The sequence below is a fragment of the Acinonyx jubatus genome, chromosome B3 (assembly GCF_027475565.1).
Source record: "Acinonyx jubatus isolate Ajub_Pintada_27869175 chromosome B3, VMU_Ajub_asm_v1.0, whole genome shotgun sequence".
Taxonomy (NCBI): Eukaryota; Metazoa; Chordata; class Mammalia; order Carnivora; family Felidae; genus Acinonyx; species Acinonyx jubatus.
The window spans coordinates 57,947,650-57,972,919 of NC_069386.1; the positions used below are offsets into that span (position 1 = coordinate 57,947,650).

The window sequence follows — 25,270 nt, forward strand, 5'->3', positions numbered from 1 at the left end:
TAGTGTAATCCACTAGCTGTGATAAGATAACCCCAGATCTGTTACAGGCAGAGGCTGAAATTGTATCCATAATCACATCTGTATTTTGAAAAAATGCTAATATCTTAACATAGAACTTGTTGTACTTTAAAAAATTATCTTTGGTTTTAAACAGGAAAATGATCACTGGCACCTCTCCAGAAAGCTCTCCTTAGAATCCATGTTATGGGATATCACCTTATGGCTATAAATACATCTTTCATGACTTCAGTAATTAAATGAAGACTTAATCACCACAGAGGGGTGGGAAAAGCAGCTATACAAAAGAGAATTCCTAAAAATTTAACAAGAAAGTTATTGAAAGTAGGTATGTTGGAAGACTTTTAAATGAAAAATTATAAAGAGAAGGTAAGAGCAAAGCTCTAGGAATAAAAACACTGAATTCTAGTTCTGGCTCAGTCCCTTAAAAATCTGATCTAGTTTCTAAACCTCTTTAGACCTTTAGTTACCTTCTCAGTAGAATACAGATAGCAACTGTTTATCCTATCTCAAAATAATAATAATAATAATAATAATAATAATGTATAGGAAGGAGTCTTTACTTCTGAAGTCTTCTATAAATATACAGAGGAGTTTGTTGGTTTTATTAATTCATGCTTTTAATCAAATTTTAATACTGTGCCTTCACATTATTTTTCAGAATTTCACAGGACTTTTGGAATATTGCATTTTTCTTACACTGAACTATTATTTACATTAACTAGAGTCCACTTTCAGTATAGCTATTCTAACCAGAATTCAAATTTCTACTGACAACCTATTTGCATGTACAGTATTTATAAAGTATGATGAAATTACCTAGTCAAATCTAATATAGAATAACCTGAAAACTAAATATATATATATATATATATTTTTTTTTTCATTTTACAAGGCAGCAAAATCTGTAAATAGCTCATTAACATAAAATGACTATTAAGGAAATAGAAGGACATTCATAATTTATTAAATAATTCCTAAATTCCCTCTGAAGTCAAGAAAGGATCACCTCCATAAAGCAAGCTCTACCAAACAAGAACATCTTGGGGATAATAAGGCAGTGAGGCCCCACTAAAAAGTACACGTTAATCCACAAACCAAAGTGTAATTATCCTCCAAAGCAGGCAATCTAAAGAAAAATATTCTGTATTTGCTTTAACTTCTTAAAAACTATTATTCAACAAACACTTATGTAGTGCTTACATTGTGGAAGACCTGCCCTAAGTGCTGAACAAATATTTGAGTCATATAATCTACATAACAACAGCTTAGTTAAGTAACTATACCCCTATTTTGCAGACAAGTATATTGAGGCATAGAGTTAGGTAATTCACAAGGTCACAGAGCTGGTAAGTGCTGGAGCTAGGATTCAAATCCAGGCAGTCCAGCTCCAGAATCCAGGCACTCAAGCATTAGGCTCAGCTTCCTTCCATAAGCACATAAATACAACCATAAATAAATATGCAGGTCATACTCTGTTAAAGAAACTTGGAACTTTTATGGGATTAAAGATAAGAGTAAAGAGAATTTATAAACATCCATCTCCTTATTACAATAAAGAATGAATTAAAAGATATCCATCAGATGCAGAGTATTTCCAGAGGTAATCTTTTCATTGGGTCACTTAATTTTTTTTTAAATTTTAAAAATTTTATTTATTCATTTTTGGGAGAGAGAGAGAGCAAGAGCAAGGGAGGGGCAGAGAGGGAGACACAGAATCCGAAGCAGGCTCCAGGCACTGAGCTGTCAGCACAGAACCCAGCGGGGCTCGAACTCACAGAGGAGATCATGACCTGAGCTGAAGTTGGACGCTCAACTGACTGAGCCACCCAGGCACCCCTCATTGGGTCACTTAAAAGAAGGCAGGAAAAAAATTTTTCTACACCAATGTAAATAAAATAATATTTTTTTAGGCTGCTTCAGGAAACCAAGAATTAAAAATCAAAATAAACCAGAACTGTAAACACAGGAAAAATAGGCCTCACTTAATTCTACAAGAAAACACTTTACAGATAGTAGTATCCCAAATGATCAATACATATGAACAAGCATCAGAGATAAAGCTGGCAGATAAAGTCTATTGGCAGAGTTGCTGCCCAAATCTCCATTGACCTTAGCTGAATCCAGAACCTCAGCACTATAAGTGGAATCTCTAATTCTAGGGACCTAACAGATTGAGGAAAAACAAAACAAAACAAAACAAAACAAAACAAAACAAAACTCCTCCTAATATTAGAAAGAGTAGAGAAGAGCCCCTAATAGTATTTCTGAAGTACATGTTTCAATTTTAATTGAAGTTGACACAATGTCATATTAGTTTCAGGTATACAACATGGTGATTCCACAAATCTATACATTATGCTATGTTCATCACAAGTACAGCAACCATCTGTTACAAGCATGTTTCAATTTTTGATATCTCTGGCTGCAGAGTCTTAATGGCAGTAAAGATTTTCTTTCCTGGGTTTGGGGGAAGATATGTTTCAGGCATGCTCAAATCTGAAACACATTCTCCCATTATACCTGTGTTGTATATAGTGATTCCACTGTGAATATGATCACAGAATTTTAGAACTGAGAAGGACCATCTATTGTAGTTCAACAGTCACATTACAGATGAAGAAACTGTGGCCTAGAGAGTTAAAGTGACTTGAAAAGCAATACTCAACGGCTGGTCTCCTAACCTAATGTTTTTCCCCCACTCTTTTCTACTGCCTGCTTTGGCTACAAGTGCAAACTCGCCTGGGAACCCAACCACTATTTCTACATTGCAACTATGAAGAAATGTTCTTAAATTCTAAATATTCTAACTTAATAATAAAATTTAGAATCCAAATTATTGATAAACTAGGGAACAACCATAATTCCCCCTTCCCACTTTCTGGACAGTTAATGCCATACCTAAAGAATCCCTGAAAGCATGTTTTAAATTATTTGGCTTTCCAATACTCTTTTTTAGTCAGTTCACCCAAACATCCCTCTTCACTAGCTGCAGCTGGTGGCTTTGTTCCCTATCATAAAGGAGTCCCCTTGGTAGCTGTCCTATCCTTCTACTGCTGTCATCTAGTGAACCCCGAAATGGGATAAAAATGTAAGTGGCAACCCCCAGCTCAAGTAAGATTGAGTTGCAAATGAGAAAACCCCAAAATCTAACAATCCCCTCCCTACTTCACTGAGGGTATCACCTTAGGTCATTTCCTTATATTCCTTAGAACTGATGCATTTATTTCCTTGTGAAAGGAAAGGCAGAGCAGCATGAGGATACTGGTGACCTAAAGCGGAAAGTTACGATGAAAACTGGGGATGGGAGAGGGAAAGGGAAAAGGGTATAGGAGGGAGAGAGAGAGAGAGAGAGAGGGAGGAGGCACTGAAGATAAATGTACCTACCATGGATAAAAGCCATACAAAATATCTGAAATTTTGTGATAAAAGTCATTAACTTTAAGATAGCCAAAAGCATAAGAAATGTCTTTCAGTTACAGCTGAAATTATTTGCTCTAATAAAACCCTCAAAATTATCCAATGATATGATAGAAGCTCTTAGGAAGAAAACTAGAGAATGTTTAAACTATAAACTAAATTTATAAGACCAGAAGTTAAAGGGTTATTATTCTAGTCACAGTTCTAAAACTCAATGAGAAAGCATAAAATTATCAGTTAACAACATTGACCTATGTAGGCTAAGTACTATGGGGGGTGGAGGGTGGGGTGAATATGAAGGCAGAAAAGGACACAAACAAAATATAAGGCAAAATAAGTGAAAATTCCTGCCCTCCAGAGCTTGGTAATCTAATTGGTGATATGATATACATGCATGAAAAAGCCTCACAACAATGTTATAAATAATTGCAAATAAAAACATTCAAACAAACACAAAACAATGAGAAAAAATGGTAAAATTTATGAAAAATGGATGAGATTATAGAAAAGGTAGGTATAATTTATTCTAAAGTCCCAAACAGCATTTGAGAAGTTCTCATGAATGTATCCTTATAGAAGTCCTAGAATAATTATTATCTCTTTCTATTCCCAACAACCATTCTTCCAAAACTAGAATGTACTATCAAAACAGTCCTGCATGGAAGTCTGAGTCTCTAAGTTTCCCTTTTTCTATTAACTACAAAGTATCTGAGGATAACTATAATTTCTTTTCAGTTTTATAAAAACAACTCTTGTCATGAACATAAGTAAGATGTGATTACTTAAAAAGAGTTAAGGAAGAAATTGAGACAGTTTACATTGGAAAATACTTCATGCATCACATTATAAAATAGAATACATCACACATTATTATGTTCATAATCAACTTTTACAGAAAAGAGAAAAAGTTTCACAAATACTACTAAATGATATAAGCAGGCAGAAAATAGGCCTAAAAACTCATAATAATGTAATATACTCTGATATGCATGCATGGGTAGGGCTGCATGCACACAGGTAGATTCTGAACTTTTAATAAGTTAAAAGCTCAGAAGTTACATAGTTAACAAGGAAAATATGTTGAATCTGTGTATTAAACATAAAACAGACAAATCTTTTCAAACTGTTAAATATAAATTTTCAGCCTCTCAGAAAAAAAGTTCAAAAACAGCCTTCCTATACTCAATCAGTAGTGACATATCTTATCTTCAGTATGGAGACCATTCTCTTTGGGACTTCCTTTGTAACAAAAAGGCTGTCTGGTCAAAATATGTACCTAGAATAACGAAATGTTTTCAGATAAGAAATTGGAAAAGAATTATTTTCTGGGAGTATTTGCTGTAGGTAAAGCCTGGAGACATTTAAAACAATTTAAATCTAAAATTTCTGAATACTTTTAAGTTTCAAATTATAACTATATCAATAATACATATAAGATAACTAAAATGAAAATACTTAAAATAATTAAAATCTAAAAATATGACTATCATAAAATTGTTTTCAAAATAAAATTGAAAAACTACACAGAATCTCTTTGTATTAAGATTGAAATTCTGTTAATAAGTGGGGAAAATTCTACACAAATTCAACCAAAAAATTTAGAGGTGGGTTTCACGGTCACAGCATGGAGGCCAAGCCCACGCTCACCTTGGACGTCTTCCTCTCCACCATCACCATCTTCTTCCTCATTGTAAGCCAGCTCAGCCTGCTTGTCTGCCTCGTACTCACCTACGTTACCATCATCCCCATTATAATCCGCCAGTTTAGAGCCATGCTGCGGATCAACAGGGGATTCATTCTCATCAAAGAATCGGCCTGTGAAGTAGGTAGAGGATTAATTCAAGAGTAAAGAGGAAAAAAAAGAAGGGACCTACACTGGATGCCTCCAGAAAGTAGACAAGTGAAACCTGGCAACGTTTAGAGTATTGGTTATAAAAAAGATATATTTTTGTGAAGGTTATCCAAGACAAAAAGAAATAAGAATGAAGACTGAAAATAACTTTTTAAAAAAAGAATTTCCTTTTGGTGTTCATTTTAGTACTTGCTACTTAAGGCTTGAATATTTTCTTAAAGAAAGGGTACCATTTTCAGGACTGCTTTCCTAATAACCAATGACTTCTCCAAAATAAGTATTTGTCTAATTTACCACTTTAGAAGAACAAGAAATGTTTTTATTACTAGATACAATATGTATTTGAAATTTGTAGTTATTTATTTGCTTTATAAAATACCATTTTCCATAAATAATTTTGATCATTTTTTTTTTTTGTAAAAATAAACAAGTACCATGCAGGCTAGTTTCTTTTTGGATGCTAAGACAAATTAACACAACTGAGGGCTATCTCAAGTTCCTTCAGTGATAGTGACTGACTATAACTGTGGATTTCCAAGGAGAGATGGCATAAAGAATAAACTATCAGAACTCTAGTGGTATGTGTTTTGAAAAAACATCCCAAGTAATTCTGATTTATTCTTTCCCATTTCCTAAACAGGACTTTTAAAAGCCAATGATAGAGGAAGCTTAAGAAAGTTGAACTATGCGAGGCTGTTATATTGCGCACATTCATAACAGTAAGAAATCAAAAAGAGCAAAAGACATAACATCCACTGTAGAAAGCTATTCAGCAACTAAAATTGAAAATGAAAATGTTAGGCACACTAAGATCTGACTCAGAAACACAAGTTAAACTCTACTTTGACATTAAATTTAAGTAGCATAAAAGTAAATTTTATTCCAAAATCTAAAATATAAATAATATCAACTTACTGATGATGAAAGAATTTAAGACCTTAAAAAATTATACAAACTTTCTATGGATAAGTCTAAAATTTTTTGAATTATGTTTTTAAGAAGTAAATCGAAATGAGGCATTCAGGAAAAAAATTAATGACTTCTTTGCTTGGAAAGAAAGGTTAAGTACAAATGGAAAGAATTAAGGAGGTATTGGTCAATTTTACAAACAGTTCACCACATCATCGGGCCAATATAATTTTAATTGCTGAGTAAAGAGTCAATTGGGGAAATAGTTAAAGAACAAATCACACTTACATAGGCTTTCAAGGATGGGGGCTGTTTATAATAGGAGACTTAAGTAACTGGGGCCAATAAAAAGAGCATAAAGTCATCTTAAATATATTCCAGAATAAGGATGGGTATGTACAATAAATAAATAAATGGAAAAGTTGATAAAATAGAGTTAGAGAAAATAAATGGATATAAAAGAATTAAAAAGGAAAAACAGAAACAAGAATAATAAGCTATTTGTGAGAAAGACACCATGTCTCCTAATGATAGTAATACAAAACAAAACATTTTAGTGGCTTTTATTATTATTTCTTTTTCTAACAACAAAATTAATGATGCCAATATAAGGAAAAAGGGAGATTTACAGAAATCTATATTTTCTTTTTCTTAATATGCAATATTTACTATGGACAAATTTAACCTGGAGTTGTTAAATCATCTTTATGCAATGTAAAACTGCTGTTTTAAATATACGAACATTTAGGGGCACCTGGGTAGCTTAGTTGGTTAAGCATCAGACTCTTGATTTCGGCTCAGGTCAGGATCCAATGGTTCATGAGAGTGAGCCCTGCTTGGGCTCTGCACTGAAAGTGTGGAGCCTGCTTAGGATTCTCTCTCTCCCTGTCTCTCTGTCCCTGCCCCCTTCCAAAATAAGTAAATAAACATTAAAATAAATAAATAAACATTTTAATATGCTAGTTCCCAATGAATTTCTCAAGGTATACCATTTCCTCTAAGAAATTTTTAAATTTTTTAATCAGTTATGAAATATAGAAGACTAAAAAATTAACCTAAAAATTTATTGTAAAATATAGTTAATACTATCAGACATGGTACATTAACTAAAAAAGGGTCCACCTATACCTATTACAATATTGCAACAGAACAATTTATAGTATCTTTCTTTTATAGGTGTTTGATAATCTGGCTAGCCCAAATTCAGCCCTAAAATTATAATATTAAAATTAGTGACACTAGACACTAGACAGAGATAACGAAAAAATCAATAACAATGCTTGACCACAGGGCAACTGGCTGGCTCAGCCAGCAAAGTATGTGACTCTTGATCTTGGGGTTGTAAGTTTGAGCCCCACATTAGGTATAGAGATTACTTAAAAAAAAAAAAGAATGGATGACCACACAACTGTCCCTTGTTAAATAAGTAATTTGCGCTATCATATACGCAGAATTTTCATCTTTGGAGAAAGAGCTAACCCTTAATACAGGATTTCAACAGCATGACAGACAACAACAGAGAAAAAAAGAACCAGCTATACAAAGATGTCTGTCAAGTTGGGACATCAAACTTCACAATAAACAGTGAATGACTATGACAGCATAAATAAAAATGCATAACAATAATCAATACAACAAACTGCTCAATTATATAATTGTCAGGCAACATATTTGTAAAAAGTGTTATAGAAGGGAGGGGAGCCTGGGTAGCTCAGTCAGTTAGGTAGCTCACGTCATGATCTTGGAGTTTGTGAGTTTGAGCCCTTCAGCACAGAGCCTGCTTTTGGATCTTCTGTCTCCCTCTTTCTCTGCCCCTCCCCAGCTCACACACACTCTCTGTCTCTCAAAAATAAATAAACATTAAAAAAATTAAAAGTAAATCTGTAAAAAAAAGAAAAAAGGAGTTATACAAGGGGGAAATTTGTGTGGGTTAGAGCTAGAAGGGAAGGTTTCAAGAAAGAGGTAAATATACTGGACCATGACAGAGAGAAGGAAAGAAACACCCAAAGAATGAGTAAGAAGGTAGATAGAGTATTCAGGAGACAGTGAAGAGATTAATTTGACTGGATTTATTTAGAAAGTGGAAAGAGGAAGTTTAGACAAGCAAATTTGGAATAATTATAGAAAAACTTTAAAGTTAGATATTTTCAAGGGCATCCTATATCCACTTCACAGGGTCATTGTTAGAATGAATGACAAAGTATATGGAAGTATCTACAATACTCTTTCATCCAATAAAGACTCACTAACATATGTGAAAGGTATTGTGCTAGTACCGTCACACAAAAATAAACTTATCATCTCCATCTCTGGTAACTTATTATAGGAAGGAAGACAAACAAACAAATAATTAGAAAGTGATGCTATGTGTGCTATACCACAATGATCTAGAAAGTGACATCTTAACATGGAGACTATTGCTACTGTTGGTTTCTATTTGACAGGAAGTCTGAACTTTGTGTAGGAGGCAATAGGCAGTTGTCATAATTTCTTTTAAGCTCTCTGAGAACAGGAATCTAATCTGATTTATGTACTACAGCATTTCCAGTGTCTTTTCAGGTAAGAAGCTATGAGGACTTAGACTAGAAATATATAAGAGGAAATTTTAGGAACAGGTGAATCAAATACATTTAAGAATGACAAATTGAATACATGGCACAGTGGAATGGAAGCACTCAAAAAATGATTCTATAATCCTAGCCTAGAAACTAAAGATACTTGTACCCAAAATGGAACAATTGAGAAGGTATGGGAAAGCAAATGCCTTAGGTATACTGAACTAAGGGTTACAGTAAGATATCCAAATGAAAATAGTTTATAGACACATGGAAATATGGAACTAGACTCTAGGTGCAAAGTGAGGGCTAGATGTATAGGTTTAAGACTCATAAATATAAAGATGATGTATTAAACTATGAGGAGCTAATTTCTATTAGGAAACAAATACAGAAAACAGCTATTAGTCAAAGGAGTGATCTTAGGTATTGACTATCTTTAAGAAGGGAAAAAGGAAGTAATGAGGGTAAAGTTATCACATGATGGTGTAAAACTGTGATGTCTCAACAAGAATTAAATATTGTACCTTATCTCTGAAGCATTTTACCTATTTATTTAAAGATTTTTAATTCAGTTCTCTCTCTCTCAGTAACCACAATGTTAAAACTGTGCTCAGCTAGGTGAGTAATATGGTAATTTTATTTAGTTTGGATCCCCCAATTTCCTTATATTTTTTATAAAATTCAACTGTGTACTTGAATTTTATTTTCATCCTGGTGGCTGCTTGAAAATAATTAACTTATAGCTTACCAGTAACAGGATACTAGCTTCATCCTAACAATTTAAACATGAGAACATGAAGAAAGAAACAACATACACTCTAGCTATTGACAGTCTTTGGGTGGCATCGCGTTGGAAAACTAAATCATAAGAGATTGTTGATACACTTTTCAGTTCACTTTAAATAATATAATAGAACTTCATACAGAATGATAGCTATTCTGTAAAACACCTTAAACATCAGGCTGCAAACTCCCAAAACCAGTAGAAAATGAAACGATGATGACAAATAACTATAACATTTCTCAATGTTACAGTCACAAAAAGGCATTTTAGTCAAGAGAATTAGACTGTATGTTTTAATCCCGTACTGAAAATCAAACCAAGATAAGTCACTTTTTTGCTTCATTAGCTCCAGTTTCACTTATAGGTTTCAATTTCTCAATTATTGTATGAAAAACAGGTTTATATTTTTCTAGTCATTCTTTTAATATATTGTCACTATTATAAACAAAATAAATCAATCGGAAATTTTACTCCAAAGGAGGGAACCTCTTTTTCTAGCCTTCGTCTACTGGTAGTATCCACTTCGTACCGGTCATTTGGAAATTAACAAATTCAAATGACTCTTGCATCATTCAATTTAACACCTACAATGTTGACTATTTTAAGTATCTCTGAGGGTCCATGACATGTGATGACTTATAATCTGCTGAGACATGAGTTAAGAGTTGTGAATGCTGGAAGGGTGAGGCGTGCAAATTTTGACAAAAATGTTACTGCAGGCTTTCCCTACAAAGCAATATATAGGGAAGACTACTTACTGGCATTTGAACTATTTACTTTGATTTCTTTATGAGGAACATTATGGGGCAAAAGGACCATACTTATTTTGCATCTCAAGGTACAGGACCGGCATGTAGTAGTAGGCACAGGAAGGAATCTGTTAATTGACTGGATTTATGGAAGGTAAAGAGAAATCAGGGAAATGAAAGAAACATGGTAGCTAGAAATTACAGCTAATAGCATCTGAACAATCACCACCACCATTTCACCCCCATTCCCAATGCCAAGAGGTTCAAATACTCTTTCCCCTTCTTCATATTATCCACAGGCTGCATTTTTGTTATTTTTTTATCCTTAAGACTAATTCTATGAGGGGAAGGGAGAAGAGAAGGGAAGCACATGATTTGATTTGCATCAGGGTCAAATACTGTTCTCCTTTACCTCTTGCTTTTCTCCTCCACCAAACCTACTGGACTACTCCTAAAACCAGCATAAAATAAAGGGGCCTGAGGTGGGAACCAATTAGCTAATCTTTGAGTAAGTAATACCAAGCATATGTCACATATTTATGACAAGTACATTAGTCTTATGTACATTAAGTGGTTAAACACTTCATTTCAACTTCAGTATTCAAATATTCTTTAACAGAATAAACAAAACTATAATGCAATTGGGTAACAAAATTCTTTTTTAAGTTTTATTTACTTATTTATTTTTGAGAGAGAGAGAGAGGGATAGAGCATGTGCATGCACGCAAGCAGAGAAGGGCCAGAGAGAAAGGAACAGAGAGGATTCCAAGCAGGCTCTGCACTCAGTGAAGAGCTCAACGCAGGGCTTGAACCCATGAACTGTGAGATCATGACCTGAGCTGAAATCAAGAGTCGCACACTCAACTGATTAAGCCGCCGTGGCACAAATTCTTGTATGCCAAACTTGATTACTTTCTGAATTCACATCATAAAAAAAAAATGTCATCTCAAAACATTATTGTAGCATACTGAAGAACAGAGCAAACCATTTATTCATATATTTCACAAAAAAATTTTTTTTTATTTTTTTGAAAAGTAAGCTCTACACCCAACATGGGGCTTGAACTCACAACTCTGAAATCAAGAGTCCCAGGTTCTACTGATTGAGCCAGCCAGGCACCCCTACAAAAATTTTTTCTTGTTTTGCTTTGTTTTAAATTTTCCTTTTTTTTAATGAATTCTTTTTTTAAAGAAATGTTTATTTGTTTTGAGAGAGAGAGACAGAGAGAGAGGAAGAGAGAGAGAGCATGAGCACGGGAGTGGCAGAGAGAGAGAAGGAGAGAGAGAATCTCAAGCAGGCTCTATGCTGTTAGCGCAGAGCTCAAAGTAGGACTCAATCCCACGAACCATGAGATTGTGACCTGAGCCAAAATCAAGAGCCAGAACTAAACTGAGCCACCCAGGGGTCCCCTACTTTTTATTATTAAATATTTTCAGATACAGAGAGAAGTGTCTAGAGAATATAATGTCCATGTTTCCATCATTCAGAACTTAGTCAAATTTAAACAGTTTTTTGCCATATTTGTTTTAGAACTTTTAATAAAGAAAACATTACATATACAATTAAAGTTCCCTAGCACCTCTCTCTAACATGAGCCTCTTACCTCAAAGATAACCTCTATCTTAAACTGGGTGTTAAATATCCCCATGAAACTTTACACATTCATTAATAAATAGTATTGATTCATAGGCCTCTAAATATATGGCATCTGGGCAGGAAAGAGTTAACTGGGCATGCCTTGTTTGCTGAAACCCTGTACACTCTAAAGAAAAGTTTGTCTTCAGGACTGTTGCTTGGCTGGAAGCTGGAAGATAACCTCTGAGCCTATGGAATGTTCTGTCTGATATGTGTGTTTCTTGGGCCAGGCTCTACCAGCATGATTAAATTAAGTTTATCCTAACAAAGAGATTTATGGTGTATATTTGTTTTTGCTAGGTGGGGCGTGGAAGGGCTAAAGTCTGAATAATTGAGCTCAGTTATGCAAACACTGCGTGACATGTGGGCACGACATGACTGATCCCTGAAAAAATCCTGGGACCCCAAAGATCAAGTGAGCCTCCCAGGTTGGAAACACTTCACACATAGTGTCACACATCTTTGCCAGGAGGATTAAGCAAATCTCCATGCAACTCCACTGTGAGGGGACACCTGGAAGCCTGCATCTGCTTTCTCCTGGATCTTGCCCCATGAGCTTTTTCCATTTGCTGATTCTAATCTCTGTCCTTTCACTGTACCAAACCATAACTGTGAATATTAATAATTCTTCTGTGTCCTGTGAGCCCTTCGAGTGAATCATCAAACCTGAAGGTGATCTTGGGACTTCCAACATAGCATAATGTATCTATTTTGCAACTTGCTTTATTCTCTCCTCATTATGCTTTTGAGATTTATCCATGTTGATAAATGTGGCTTTGTTCATTCATTTGAACTCCTATATATAATTCCACTGTATGTGTATGGGACATATCCATTCTCATACTGATGAACATTTGTTTCTGATTTTCAACCTAATAACAAATACTATTGTACAGGTCTGAAATTGTTTGTAGGTACATATTAGGTGCTGAGTTGTAGGGTATGTGGATCTTCTCACACTTATGATTGACCTTTTAATTAATAAAATTCTTAATTTTAATTAAGTCCAATTATCATTTTTTAAAATTCATGGTTACACTATTCACAAAAAATAAACTCAAAATGGATGAATGACCTGAATGTGAGACAGGAAACCATCAAAACCCTAGAGGAGAAAGCAGGAAAAAACTCTCTGAACTCAGCCACAGCAATTTCTTACTTGACACATCTCCAAAGGCAAGGGAATTAAAAGCAAAAATGAACTATTGTGACCTCATGAAGATAAAAAGCTTCTGCACTGCAAAGGAAACAATCAACAAAACTAAAAGGTAACCGACGGAATGGGAAAAGATATTTGCAAATGACATATCGGATAAAGGGCTAGTATCCAAAATCTATAAAGAACTCACCAAACTCCACACCCAAAAAACAAATAGTCCAATGAAGACATGGGCAGAAGACATGAATAGACACTTCTCTAAAGAAGACATCCAGATGGCCAACAGGCACATGAAAAGATGCTCAACGTCACTTCTCATCAGGGAAATACAAAACAAAACCACACTGAGCTATCACCTCATGCCAGTCAGAGTGACTAAAATGAGCAAATCAGGAGACTATAGATGTTGGAGAGGATGTGGGGAAACGGGAACCCTCTTGCACTGTTGGTGGGAATGCAAACTGGTGCAGCTGCTCTGGAAAACAGTGTGGAGTTTCCTCAAAAAATTAAAAATGACCCAGCAATAGCACTGCTAGGAATTTACCCAAGGGATATAGGAGGGCTGACGCATAGGGGCACTTGTACCCCAATGTTTAGAGCAGCACTTTCAACAATAGCCAAATTATGGAAAGAGCCTAAATGCCCATCAACCGATGAAAGGATAAAGAAGTTGTGGTTTATATACATACAATGGAAAACTACTTGGCAATGAAAAATAATGAAATATGGTCTTTTGTAGCAACGTGGATGGAGCTGGAGAGTGTTACGCTACTTGAAATAAGTCATACAGAGAAAGACAGATACCTTGTTTTCACTCTTATGTGGATACTGAGAAGCTTAACAGAAGACCATGGGGGAGGGAAGGGGAAAAAAAAGTTACAGAGAGGGAAGGAGGCAAACCATAAGAGACTCTTAAAAACTCAGAATAAACTGAGGGTTGATGGAGGTGGGAGGGAGGGGAAAGCGGATGATGGGCATTAAGGAGGGCACCTGTTGGGATGAGCACTGGGTGTTGTATAGAAACCAATTTGACAGTAAATTTCATATTAAAAAAATAAATTCATGGTTAGCTTTTTGCAGTGGGGGGAGGATTAAGAAATCTTTACCTATTCCATGTCATGAAGATATTTTTTTGTTTTCTTCTAGAGGTTTTATTAGCTTTAAAGTTTAAATCTACAATCTATTTTTTTTAAGCTGTATTTATTTTTGAGAGAGAGAATGAGAAAGTGTGAGCAGAGGAGGGACAGAGAGAGGGGGACAGATGATCTGAAGCAAGCTCTTTGCTGACAGCAGAGAGCCCAATGTGGGGCTAGAACTCAGAACCATGAGATCATGACCTGAGCTGAAGTTGGACGCTTAACCAATTGAGCCACCCAGGTGCCCCCTAAAATTAAAAAAAAAAAAGTTTCTTTTTAAAAATTTCACTTTATGTTTGTTGCTGACATGTATAAATACAATTAACTTTATACATTAGCCTTCTAATTAGTTTGCTAAATACTTATGTAATATTTACTGGGGCATCTGGGTGCTCAGTTGTTTGAGTGTCCAACTCTTGATTTCAACTCAGGTCATGATCCCAGTGTTGTGAGATTGAGCCCCATGTCCAGCTCTGAGCTGGGCATGGAGCCTGCTTGGAATTCTCTCTCTCCCTCTGACCCTCTCCCCCACTTGTTCTGTTTCTAAGATAAAAAAACAAACAAACTTATTTACTGTATGTAAGTTTGTAGATTGCTTTGAGTTTTCCACATTCAAAATTATGCCTGCAAATAATATCAATTTATTGGTTTTATTTCTTCTTTTAATCTCTATACTGTTTATTTTCTTTTTTGCACTTTGTATCATTGACTAGCACTTAAAGTGAAAAGTTGAATAGAAGTGATGATAGTGGTTCTTAGTTTTCATGATTTCAAAGGGAAAAGTTTTGATAGTTCATTATTAAGTGATGTTTGTTATAGGATTTTTGTAAATACTCTTTATCAATTAAGGAAATTACCTTTTAGTCCTAGTTTGCTCAGAGTTTGTTTTTTTCACAAACACATGTTGAATTTCTTGAAATGCTTTCTTTGCACCTATTGAGATGCACCTACTTGATTTGTCTCACATATTTTATTAATGTGGTAAATTACACAGATTGCTTTTCAAATATTAAATAAGCTTGCATTTCAAAAACAAACCCAAGATGGTCATCATGTATGTCATTTTTATCTATCTCTGGATTTGATATGCTAATATTTTATTCAGTATTTTTAGATGTACTATGTTGGGAAGGATCATCTGTAATTCTCCTTTTTCATAATATACTTAGTTTTGCTACCCAACTTATTCTGGCTTCATAAAATGAGTTAAGAAGTGTTTCCTCATTTTCAATTCTCTGAAAAAGCTCATTTTAGATTGGTTGTACTTCTTTAAATGTTTGGAAGAATTCACCGGGAAAAACATTTGGGCATGAAAATCATTAAGGAAAAGTTTTAAATTACACATTCAATACCTTAAAAACATTTTTTAAAAAAAATTGAGAGACAGAATGTGCCTGAGAGGGGGAGAGCACAGAGCCTGATGTGGGGCTCAATCCCACAACCCCGGGATCATGACCTGAGCTGAAATCAAGAGTCAGATGCTCGAATGACTCAGCTACCCAGGAGTCCCCAGATTCAATATCTTAAATAAATATGGAACTATTCAGATTTTCCATATCTTCTTGTGTCAATTTTGTATATAGGTGTTTTTCTAGGATACTATTCATTTCTTCTACATTTTCAAATGTTTTGGCAGTAATGCAACTCATTAAATATCCTCTGATATTGTTATTTGCAGGGCCTATATTGATGCTTTTTCAATTCTGATATTGATAATTTGTGCCATCTCTTTCTGTCCTGATCTGTGCTAGAGGTCTTATTTTCACTTTCTTTTCAAAGAACCAAGTTTTAGTTTTGTTGATTTCATTACCGATTTCATGTAGTGATCCCAAATTTATTATTTAAAAATTTTTAAGTATTTATTCATTTTTGATTTAAAAATTTTTTTTTAATGTTTATTCATTTTTGAGAGAGACAGAGAGCATGAGTGGGGGAGGGGCAGAGACAGAGCGAGACACAGAATCTGAAGCAGGCCCCCGGCACCATGCTGACAGCACAGAGCCTGATGCGGGGCTCGAATTCACAGACAGCAAGATCAGGACTGAACTGAAGTCAGATGCTTAACTGACTTAGCCACCCAGGCGCCCTGTAGTGATCCCAAATTTAGTAATCTAGCTAAACATTCTTATTACTTATATTAGTGTCTCTTTTGGGGTGTGGTTAGACTTGATTACCTATTCAATCTACTAAATGGTTATTGGTTTATTCAGGTTTTCAAATCTTCTTGAGCCAATTTTGGTAAGTAATTTTCCAGGAAATTTCCATTTGATCTAAGTTTTCAAATTTATTGTCAAAGTTTTATTTTTATTTAAAAAATTTTAATGTTATATTTATTTTTGAGAGACATAGAGAGGGAGAGACAGAATCCGAAGCAGGCCCTGGGCTCTGAGCTGTCAGCACAGAGCCCTACACAGGGTTCAAACCCACAAACTGTGAGATCATGACCTGAGCCGAAATCCAACACTCAATAACTCAGCCACCCAGGCGCCCCTGTCAAAGTTTTAAGTAAAATTTTCTTGTGACTTAAACTATATCTTCTGTTGTTCTGAATATTAATTAATCTTTTCTATTTTTCTTCATTAGTATTACTAGATGTTTATTTATCTAGTTTTTTTTTTCGCCCCTAATTATTCTTTATTTTCCATTTCATTTATGATTGCTCTTGTCTATTTTTTCCTCCTTTCTTTCTTCTCCTTTCTCTGAATCCAGATTGTTTGGGTTCTAATGCTGATTCTGCTCTTTAGTAGCTAAGTAATCTTGAAAGTGTTATGAAACTTCTTTGTGTCTGCTTCCAGTCTATAATATGGAAATAATATCTACACACTGATTTGTTGTACATTTACACATACACATACCTTTAGAACAAAAACTGGCACATACTAACCACTCCAATGTTTGCTATTATTAGTATCATCATCATTAGTAGTAGTAGTAATAGTATGACTATGTCGACCACTACTATTAATACTATTCAGGGTGGGGAGCACCTGGTGACTCTTGACCTCAAGGTTGTGAGTTCACCCCCACGCTGAGCATGGAGCCTAACTGAAATAAAGATTTAAAAAGTACTATTTATGGGGGGCGCCTGGGTGGCTCAGTCGGTTAAGCCTCCGACTTCAGCTCAGGTCACGATCTCACGGTCCATGAGTTCCAGCCCCGCGTCGGGCTCTGGGCTGATGGCTCAGGGCCTAGAGCCTGCTTCCAATTCTGTGTCTCCCTCTCTCTCTGCCCCTCCCCAGTTCATGCTCTGTCTCTCTCTGTCCCAAAAATAAAAATAAAACGTTAAAAAAAATTAAAAAAAAAAATAAAAAGTACTATTTTGAATGAAACTCATTTAATTTTTAGGGTTTTTTTTTTCTTACTGATTTCAAGGCCATAAATTTAGCTGTAAATATTACTTCAAATGTATTCATCACATCTTGAAATGTGTGGTACTTATATCATTGTTCAGTTCTATAAATTTTGAAATACTCCTTATAAATACACACCTCAAAAAAAAAGTTATTGATGACCAACATTTTTAAGTTTATAATAAAGGGATTTTAAGATACTATTCATAATACAAATAGCCTAAATTTTATCAAGACTCTCTGTGACCTAGTAGATAGTCAATTTCTGTAGTTGTTCCATGTATACTTTAAAAAGTCTCTCTTTATGAAGCATAGAGATCTGTATAGATTTATATATATTGAATAAATTTAACAATTTTTACTTCAAAATTCTATTTTTGATGACTTTTCAGTTTTGACAGAAGTATATTAAAATCTTTCATGTTAATTATGTAATTGTCAATTACTTTTTGAAATTGCAACAGCTTTTTGTCTATTTTCTGGCTATGTTTTTAGATTATTTCTTCTCTTTAGTAGGTTGTTCCTCTTATTATGGAGTAACATTCTTCTTTTTTCCTTAAAATCTATTTTGTCACTTGTTAATACTTTACATTAGATTTCTTTAGTTTTCACTAATGAATATCTTTTTTTAAATTAAGGTAAAATATACATTATGTAAAACTTACCATCTTAACCATTATTTAGTGTACAGTTCAATGGCACTAAATATAATAATATGGTTGTATAACCATCACTACCACCATACCCAGAACTTTTTTCATCTTTCCCAACTGAAACTCTGTATTCATTAAACAATAATATCCCCTCCTCCGCCCAGGGCTTGGCAACTACCACTCTTTCTGTTTCTATGAATTTGACTACTCTAGGTACCTCATACAAGTGGAATCATAGTAGTATTTGTCCTTTTGTGACTGGCTTAATTCACTGAGCATAGTGTCTTCGAGGTTCATCCATATTGCAGCATGTGTCAGAAATTCCTTCCTTTTTCAGGCTGAGTAATATTCCATTGCACCTATACATCACGTTTTGTTTATCCATTCATTTAACAATGAACACTTGGCTTGCTTCACCTTTTGGTTATTGTGAATAATGCTGTTATGAATATGAGTGCACTAATATCTGTTCAAGTTATCTGTTTCTATTTCTTTGGGGTATATACTAAGGAAGAACTATCTTTTATAGTCCTTTTATTTTCACATTTTCTACGTGTATATGTTTAAGATTTAGTTGTAAACACTTTGTAGTTAGATTCTGCTTTTGTATTCTTTTATGATCTCTTTTAACAGATAACTCTAATCTGTTTATACTTATCATGATTTTTATAATTTTTTAAAAAATTTATTTATTTTTTTTTGAGAAAGAAAGCATGTGAGTAGGGGAGGAGCAGAGAAAGAGGGAGGGAGAGAGAATCCCAAGCAGGATCAACAGTGCCAATGCAGAGCCCTGTACGGGGCTCAAACTCACAAACCATGAGATTATGACTTGAGCTGAAACCAAGAGTCAAACACTTAATCAACTAAGCCACCCAGGAGTCCTGATTTTTGTAATATTTGACCTTATTCCTTTGATTTTACTGTTTAGATTCTAAGTTTTCTTCTTCCTTTCTTTCAAAATTACCTCCTTTTCTTCTTCTACCCACTGTTAGATGGAAGTGGCACATTGTATTTCTATTCTTTTACCCTTAACTTTTTTAAGCTTTTATTTAGTTGCTTTTTGAAGTAGGCTCCATGTCCAACATGGGGCTCAAACTTATGAACCTGAGATCAAGAATTGCATGCCCGGGGCACCTAGGTGGCTCAATCAGTTAACCGTCCGACTTTGGTTCAGGTCATGATCTTGCGGTTCATGAGTTCCACTTTGGCTCAGGTCATGATCTCGCGGTTCATGAGTTTGAGCCCTGCATTGGGGTCTGTGCTAACAGCTCATAGCCGGGAGCATTCTTCGGGTTTTGTGTCTCCCTCTTTCTCTCTCCCTCCCCTACTCACACTCTCTCTAAAAAATAAATAAACATTTAAAAAAATTAAAAAAAAAAAAAAGAGTTGCATGCCCTACTGACTGAGCCAGCCAGGTAACCCAACCCTTAATTTTTTTCCCAACTCTTCATTTTTAAACATATTTAATTTATACATTTTTTAAACAAAATTACAAAATATTCAGTATTTCTATCCTCCTTCTGAGCAGGACATGGACCCTTTCACTTTACCCTTGACTATCTTCTCTTATTATTATTTGCTGCTTTTGCTGTCATAACACAAAAATGGTTTTAAGCCAAAAATTAAATTTATCAATAGCTTTGATCAATGAGTTCCCATTTTTTGTAGCTATTAGTGTCTCTTCAATTTTCTTTTTACTAAAGAATAACCTTTACTCTTCTTTCATCAAGTGTGTCTATAAGAGGTAAACTCAGTCTGTGTAACTGAATGTCTTCATTTTATCCTCAATGTCCTCATTAGCTGATAGAACTTTCTATGTTAGTAGTTATTTTCTACTCATCACACTGAAGATATTATTCCATTATCTTTTGTCATTTGATTTGCTGATGAAAAATCTGTCAATGTAACTGTCATTCCTTAGAAATAATCTTTGTTTTCTGGTATCATTTAAGATTTTTCCCTTTATTTTTGGATACTCTGAAGTTTTCCTACAATGCTTAAAAGCAAAGATTTTTATTATCCCACTTGACACTCAGCAGGCATATATGATCTGAGAACTCATGTATGTCTTTATTCAACTGCAGAAAATTCTGAGCTCTTCAAACCCTTCAAAATTCTTTTCAAGTATTGATTATCTACCATTTCCTCCATTCTCTACCCAAAACTCTTATCAGACATATGTATATCTTCTGTCTTAACATCTCTGTCATATATACATATGATATATATTTATATCTCTTTGTCAATCTCTGCTACATTATTGGTAAATATCTCAGTACAAGATACCAAATCATTTATTTCAGTCAATTATGTTCATGGTCTAGTATCTCATAGACTGATTTTTATTTCAGTGACTGTATTTTCATTTCTAGAATAAATAATTGGTTTTTACATTTATCTATTTTTGCTTTTTCTCTGCCTGTTTCTTAATCACTTCTTTTTTTGAGTAAGTTATTTCTTATTTATCTCTCTGTGCATCCTTAAACATGTTTAGTTTTTAGCAGACTGCTAGATAAAATTGTTTTCACATTTCAATTGTTGATATGGTGGCTATGTCCCTTAGCATTAATATTTTTCATAAATTTTGGAGTTTTGGTTTGTTGATTGATTTTCAGTGTATGTGGGGTATTTGTTTTTCTCTTTTCCCCTCTCTGTAAACCCATATTATCTAGTAATTATACTTTTTAATCTTTTTTTAAAATTACTTATCTATTTTGAGAGAGAGACTGTGTGCGCATGCACACACAAACAGGGAAGGGGCAGAGAGAGAATCCCAAGCAGGTTCCATGCTCAGCACTCAGTATGGAACCGGACGTGAGCTTGATCATGACCTGAGCCAAAATCAAGAGTGGGACACTCAACCAGCTGAGCCCCACAAGCATCCCTCTGGTAATTTTAAAGATGCTTTCACCCAGTTCCCAAGTCTAGAATGAGATTTATAATCACATTTCAGAGTTTATATTCCATGATGCTACAGAGGTAGCACAAATTCAGTATAAAACCAATGGTGGTGTGGTATGACCATGCAGTATGGTCACAACGCTGCATCTCCATAAGTTCCTATCTCCATAAGCCTTTAGGTTGCTAAACACTGTAGTCCTTGATAGCAGCCAGCAATAGCTTTATTTTCTGCTTCCTCTGCCAAGGGGATGGGGCAGTAACCAGGTCCTGACTTTAAGCAATAAGCCTGGCTCCTACTTTATTCTTGTTGCTCTTAAGAGCCAAATTCCCAGAATTGGTCTAGATTTCCAGACCCGAGTGTCATAAGTCCATTCAATTCCTTTCATCATTTAGCATTTTTTTTTTGTTTCTTGACCACAGAAATGTTAACATTGTTTTGAGATTATCAGTAACTTTTTAGTTCTCTTTTTATATATATTTTGTCTATCATTATGTGTGTGAGCAGAATGCATATGTAACGGTGAACATGTTCAATGTTAAAGCCATCTGGATAGGAGATTGAAAATTACTTTAAAAATCCATGTATATATAGAAAAATCATATACTCTCTGATACTCCAGCTTGTCTCTCCAGTGTTGTTTAGGAGAATCATTAACCTTGGTTAAATAAACAAACTCCTGGGGCGCCTGTGTGGCTCAGTTGGTTAAACATGCAACTCTTGAGTTTGGCTCAGGTCATGATCTTGCAGTTCATGTGTTCAAGCCCCATGCCAGACTCTGTGATGACAGTGCTGAGCCTGCCTGGGATTCTCTGACTCCCTCTCTCTGCCCCTCCCCTGCTTGTGCTCTCTTTCAAAAATGAACATTGAAAGAACCCCCAAAAAACAAATGAACTCCTGCTGCTACTTACACTAAGGCATGCTACACAGGAAAAATCCGTATGAGAAGCAGCTTGATCACTACCTATTGTTTGGAGTAACTGTCTTTGTGACTCTCAGCATGAGGCTGACATTTGAAATGAACTGTTTTCTCTATTCAAGGTATCTAAATATACAAGGTATATCTAACCCATTGGCAAACATGTGGACCTTCCATGAATTTTCAGTTTCAACTACTTTGGAGGATATCTGACTCCCTCCATGAAGTATGCCTCCAGGATACTTTGAAATATCCCCAAACTGTATTTTGTGTCACAATATAGCCTACATTCTACATTTTAAATTAAACCAACCCAAAGAGATCATCCAAATATAATGAAACATGCCACAAATTATCTAGCCATTTTTGCATGAGGTGGCAATACAAAATTAAATTTATACAAGTATATCAATAAAAATATGTTAACCTAAAAATCAAAAATACTAAATTTAAAACTGCCAAAAAATTTGTGGTGATCACTGTATAAAATCTAAGATTGTTCATCCCATGTCTAGTTACGAAAAATTATAGCTATAAATGCATAATCTTTTGCCTAACAGGCATTCAATAAAAGTTTTTTAAAATGAATATATTACTAAGAAAAAGAGATGTGAAGATTTAAGTATCTAAAACTAAAATATTAAAGTTTAAAACCTAAAAACTGAAAAAAAAGTGACAAGTCATGAGTAGCAAAGAATAAAATAAGTATAAGACAGATTAGAAATTAAATAGTGGCAAAATTAGTAGTTGGGTTTTTGAAATATATAAAAATTTAAACAATTGATAAATAATAATTTAAAAAAGAGTGACTATAAAAGTTTTAGGACTAAGAATTTTAGAATAAAGAAATTAAAAATCAGAAAATTCTCATAATTGTTTATTGATATAACTTATGGCCAATTTACCATTTTGACTGTGTGACTATTTACAGAAATAAAAAATTCCAAAACGGATGCAGTAAGTTTAACAACATTTAACAAATGCTTACTACATACATGGAAGCTTCGGAAAATAAAAAAGAATAAAACAGTTCCTGCCCTCATAAAATTACCACTTTAATACAGAAGGCAGGTAAATGAACAGTTACAAGATTTAGGATACAATATCCAACATTGCTGGTTCTTTAATATTTTGTTTTCTAGATTTAAGGAAACTTTTTTCTCTTTTCTCTTAAACTATAACTTAAAGCAATTTGATTAAAAAAATATATATACCTTTGTGAATAAAGATGAAACAATTTCTTTTTCTCCCTACCTGATCTTGCAGAATTCAGAAACTAAGTGAATAAATCTTATTTTCATGCAATACAGTTATTTGGGTAAGTTCAGTAAGAATCTGTTCTCTTGCTATTAGGACACATTTGGAAACTTTGGTTATATTACCAAGGATCTGACTGAATATCATACTTGAGAATGATGCATAAAATCCAATATGACCAGGGGCGCCTGGGTGGTTCAGTCGGTTAGGTGTCCAACTCTTAGATTCGGCTCAGATCATGATCTCACAGTTCATGAGATTAAACCCCATGTCAAGCTTTGCACTGACAGCACAGAACCTGCTTGGGATTCTCTCTTCTCTGTCTCTGCCCGCACCCCCTCAAAATAAATAAATAAACTTAAAAAAAAAATCCAGTATGACCAGATAGCTTTACAATTCTCAGGCTGACTATTAGGAGCCAATATTTATAAAGCATCCCCTTGGAAAAACTAGTCTATATCGGGGATACAGGGTTCCCAGCCATACAAGTGAATCACAAAGGTCAGTTCCTGGCAGGCTTAGAAACCTCAGGATATCTTTGGAACTTGGAAAAGAGAGGAATTCAAATAGGTCTAATAGGTATTATGTCTAAAGTCTGACGGTGAGTCCTTGGTTTGGTTTCCTAGCCTCCAGAGGCTTTTAAAACTTGAATCTGAGATTCTTTATGAAAACTTTTAGCAAGCAAACTCTAAAGACCTAGGTAAGCAAATACTATTCTTGTTGCACTTATGACCAAGTTTAATGAGACTGGCCTTATTTTGCAAACAAATTAGTATTACTTTTATCTTTGATAGAAATAGGGGTGACTATAGTGAGAAAAAGGATGTTTCAGTAGGGAACTATAGCACACCCTCATGGGTATTAAATTCTAGTCCTAGCCATTGTCTTTAAGATTTTATTACTTAACTAGCCTGCATCTTGAATCCTTCTAGTTTCCTCCACTATCGAGCTACAACTCTTCAAATTAGAGTTTCCAACTTTTCTCCCATCCTTCTAACTTTGAATTACTAAAACTTGAAACTGTCCTTTTCCCAAAGCCCTGCAAACTGAACCTGGACAATTTGATGTAAACTTGGCGAGAAATCACCACAACAACTCATGTATGGACAAACTTTGCGCCTATTCCCGTGTGAGCCACTTAGAAAGTTCACCAGATCACCTGATGACACCACCAGAGACAATCAAAGTATAAACCAGGAAAATCTGTCATATTTCCAGTGCCTGTCTATATTCCATCTGAAGATGCTTCAAGTTCAGCATCTTAGAAAATCTTAACTGACTGCCTTCTGGACTACAAAACTGGTTCCAATCATTAACCTTTTTCTTATGTTTCCCTAGAAATGCTCAGGACAGAGACTGGTTCAGTGGGTTATGGGACAATCTACCAACTCAATTTATGGAATGTGAAATTTCTTGGAGAAGCTTCAGATAGAGTGGAGTGGGGGGGATGACATGGTTCAGGACATCCTACACCCCAAATACAGCACCTTGGCCTTTTAAATATTTCAAGCTAAAGGAATCTAAGAAATGGTATGTGAAGGAAGGACCTTCTGACCTTCCCCTGAAGCATGTCATAAAATCCTCATTTGGAAGATACCCTCTCCTTATAGTCTGGGGGGAAGGCACATCTTTATATCCAAGACAGAACAACACCAAGAAGAAGAATCTGAACAAATAGGCCTTACTACATTTCCCCGAGCTTACTATACTTACCTCATACACTTTGTCCTATCATCTTTCCACAACTTTCAACTTTTCATCAGACCTAGCATAAAAACACTTAGGTTTAACCATTTCTCAGTTCTTCATTTTCCTCTTAAGGGTACTGTGTCATGAAAATTTACATGAAATACATGTGCATGCTTTCCTCCCGTTAATCTGTCTTTGTCAGTTTAATTTTCAGACCCAGTCAGAGACGCTAAGAAGGTCAAGGAAAACTTTTCCTCCCCCACAATAGTTAATTACAGAATA

General features: G+C 34.8%; 1 protein-coding gene across 3 annotated transcripts in view; it reads right to left on the reverse strand.

The window, feature by feature from the left end:
• GOLM2 (golgi membrane protein 2) overlaps positions 1 to 25,270 on the reverse strand; it is a 105,388-nt gene that overhangs the window by 5,697 nt on the left and 74,421 nt on the right. For 2 of the 3 annotated variants that reach the window (XM_015064826.3, XM_015064825.3), the window contains one exon: positions 5,086 to 5,253. The exons of the other annotated variant lie outside the window; for it this stretch is intronic. In XM_015064826.3, the coding sequence (XP_014920312.2) occupies positions 5,086 to 5,253 (168 nt within the window). The remainder of the gene's footprint in view (positions 1 to 5,085; positions 5,254 to 25,270) is intronic. 3 annotated transcript variants of the gene reach the window in all.